The sequence below is a fragment of the Pygoscelis adeliae genome, unplaced genomic scaffold (genome assembly GCF_000699105.1).
Source record: "Pygoscelis adeliae isolate BGI_AS28 unplaced genomic scaffold, ASM69910v1 Scaffold26, whole genome shotgun sequence".
Lineage (NCBI taxonomy): Eukaryota > Metazoa > Chordata > Aves > Sphenisciformes > Spheniscidae > Pygoscelis > Pygoscelis adeliae.
Window position 1 is genome coordinate 4,742,889 of NW_008825104.1, and position 3,584 is coordinate 4,746,472.

Genomic DNA, 3,584 nt, shown 5'->3' on the forward strand with positions numbered 1-3,584 from the left:
TTTGAAGAAATTATGAAATTGCATTGCCTAGAAGGGAACTTCCCTTCTGAAACAAACCTAGCATCAGGCAACAGTCCAAAGCTGTTTCCAAATTCCAGCAAACAGCATACAGACCAGCTACAACACCATGATGCACATAAACTACACGCTGCAGATATCTTGCTGGAGGTACTAATATCTTTAAAATAACTATGCATCAGCATCCATTGTACAGGAGAAGGTTTGAGGAGTTGGGGGGGGAGGAAACAATCAATAGTAAAACCTCCTTGCCCCTAGAACACAAAATTTTATTTTAGCAGTGGTTCTTTTGGAGTCAGTTGGGTACATCCCTATTACTAAGATATTCCCACTATCTTTAATAACCTGTAAGTTGCGCAAGCTGTGCTTAGTAGTAGTGCACTAAAATTTCTACAGTATTCAAGAAAGGAGTACAGAACTTTCTCAAAGGGCTTCACCTAAACTGGAATGCGGCAATGTGAATGTCTATTCAAATCCTTTATTTCTAAATATAGAAATCAGTGCTTCTGGCAACAAAATATGTCAAAAACCATTATTTCAAAATAGGTTAAAAAAAAGAATTGTGCAGATCTATTTAGTGCCTTTGCATAGTTTCAAAGACTATATAAGCTCTTAAAAGAAAGTGTCTAGCTTTCCCCTATCTGTTCATTCCTGATATTTGGACACTGCTACTATAAATTTTCCCTGGTTTCAAATGCTAGTTAATAAGAGAGTTCTCACTGGGTGAACAGGTTCCCTGCTAGCCTAGAATGCAACAGGAAGTCATACAAAGGAGGATCTTGAATGTGCCAATAATGAGCATAAAAAGAGCAAATCAAGTATATAAGACAAAATCTAGTTGGCCTTCCTTACTTGTTTTCATTCGCTCTCTAATCATTTAAAAGAATCTACAGCATAAGGAATAAGCTTCTTTGGCCAGCAAATTTTGGGGTTGGTTTCACGCAGTCATGTTACATAGATCACAGCCATAATAAGCACTCAAGGTAGTAAAATTGCTCACACTATGTGCTTTTTTGATTTGTGATTTCTTACAAGGAAGAACACATACAAAACACTCCAGCAGACTAGTCAGACCTGACTGCTCCCTTCAAGCTAGTGTTATTAATAAGAATCCTAAGAAGAGGGAGAAAAATAAAAATAAAGCTCAGGAACAGAGAGAAGTAATTCTAAATCGGAAAAGGAGTTCATGTTTCTACTTGGTGTCATTTATACCAAGGGAAAAACAGGACCTCCCAAACACAATCTGTCAAACGTTTTTGAACTTATACATGTGATTTCAAACCTAGATTTGAGCTTACCATCCATTCTGTGTTTTTAGAAGCAAGTGCTAAAAAAATTTGGAAGACTGAAGAAAACTGATAATCCTTGTAATAGTAAAACCGAACACTAATTATGTCTTATTTCTCTAAAAACATTTTGGGTATACATCAAGTTGTGAACTGTTGTTCAATTCTTTAAATATTAAATAAAGAGCATAAATAAATATTATTTAATAATGTTAATTAATTATTATTAAATAAAGAGCATAAATAAATATTAAATAAAGAACAAGTCCGCTACTGCCAAGTAAACTTCCAATATACACTACTTTCGCCTTCCAAAAGCAAAAAATTACCCTCTCTCCCCAAGAACTCACCATAACTGGAAACTGGCCGTCTGAGTAGAATCACAGAAGTCGATACCCATTGAAACAGTAATGGATCCTGCAGGCTTAAGGCACTCTACATGAAAACATTTTGAACAGATAAAGTACACATGCAAAGCAACAGAAGACCGTAGATGCCCAAACCCCCAGACTTCACATAATCAGAAAACCTATATTAAAAAAAAAGCTCCATAAAAAAGAGCCAATACTTGAAATTTTATTTCAAGTGGGTATTACTCAAATGTCATACTTGCATGTTTAAGCGTCTTGGATCCCCCCTCCCCACAGTTAGTACACATGTAATGTTGCCATTTCAATCTTACAGCCCTGCCATCAACAAAATAAGGATTTGTATTAGAAAAGCTAGGAAAATTATTTACAGAAAAAAATACATAGAAGTTACATCCTTTCACTTGTGTACAGATCCAGCACTAGGATTTCATTTTCAATAACATCAGTTTGCAAATTTAGTTAATAAACAGTAAAACACAACAAATATTAACAAAATTTACATCACTATACACAGTAATGGAAAAAGAGCAGAATTAAAAATATTTCATAATTAGTGTGGTTTACTTATTTCTCAATATTCCACTTGCATTAGTTATGGAAGGGAGGCAGAAAGATTATGAACCTAAAAGGGAAGATAATTTTGTGCTTTACAAGCAGTGCAGACTGAGGCACTTCTTAAATTAAAGTATCAACAGACATGCTCGTTCTGAGTTTCTTGGCTGTATCACTATACTGTTTCCTCAATGTTGTAAAGATAAGGCTTTGTTTTGGTAGGAAGAAAAGCTCTTTCTTTACATAAATAGGAGGTATTAAAAACAAGCATTGGAGCAGAGTTTGACTTCTCAAGATTATAAGAAAGGAAACCTAAAAGCACAGTTAAGAGAGGAATTCAAATAAAAATGATTGGGCAGGCAGAAAAATGTCTAATTTCCAGTTTATTCATTAATGTATCTGATGCTTTTCAGGAACTGAAGAGTAGGCAGCAGGTCCATGACAAATGGAAACAAAATTTAACTGTATCGAGATTAAGTTCTGAAAAATATGGAAAACATGGATGTGATGCAGTTAGGCAAAGACTAAATTAATGCTGGGAATGAAGAGAAAACAAAGTATTTCTAGAAAAGAAGTCTGTGTAAAGCATCAAAAGATTACAGGCTCCAGCTCAAATTCAGACTAAACTTTACCAAAGTCTTTGACCTTAACGTTTTCAAACAGGATTTCAAAGGCACCTAGCCAACAAGAAAATACTGCGCACAGGGACTTAGGTGAAATAACTTGGCCCATTCCTACTGGCAAAATCAGGACAATTGCCAACAGAAGTTGCAGCGATGGAGGCAAAACTAGACTTATACTCCAGTAGGAATACCTGTCTACACTGACACTTCTTCTTTTAGTTCAGCTGGACAAATTATAGGACGTGTTTTCCAAATGCTGGAAACACGAAAGGTAGTAAGAATGATCTGGATGAAGGGATCGAGTGCACCCTCAGTAAGTTTGCAGACGACACCAAGTTGGGCGGCAGTGTTGATCTGCTCGAGGGTAGGAAGGCTCTGCAGAGGGACCTGGACAGGCTGGATCGATGGACCAAGGCCAACTGTATGAGATTCAACAAGGCCAAGTGCCAGGTCCTGCACTTTGGCCACAACAACCCCATGCAGCGCTACAGGCTTGGGGAAGAGTGGCTGGAGAGCTGACTGGTGGAAAAGGACCCAGGGGTGTTGGTCGACAGCTGGCTGAACATGAGCCGGCAGTGTGCCCAGGCGGCCAAGAAGGCCAATGGCATCCTGGCCTGTATCAGAACTAGTGTGGCCAGCAGGAGCAGGGAAGTGATCGTGCCCCTGTACTCAGCACTGGTGAGGCCACACCTCGAATACTGTGTTCAGTTTTGAGCCCCTCACTACAAGAAGGA

The 3,584-nt window shown here is 38.1% G+C and overlaps 1 protein-coding gene across 1 annotated transcript in view; it reads right to left on the reverse strand.

Annotated features, from left to right (window-relative positions):
• AP3B1 (adaptor-related protein complex 3, beta 1 subunit) overlaps nucleotides 1–3,584 on the reverse strand; it is a 164,816-nt gene that overhangs the window by 26,183 nt on the left and 135,049 nt on the right. The window contains exon 24 of the mRNA XM_009327253.1: nucleotides 1,655–1,739. Coding sequence (XP_009325528.1) covers nucleotides 1,655–1,739 — 85 coding nt within the window. The remainder of the gene's footprint in view (nucleotides 1–1,654; nucleotides 1,740–3,584) is intronic.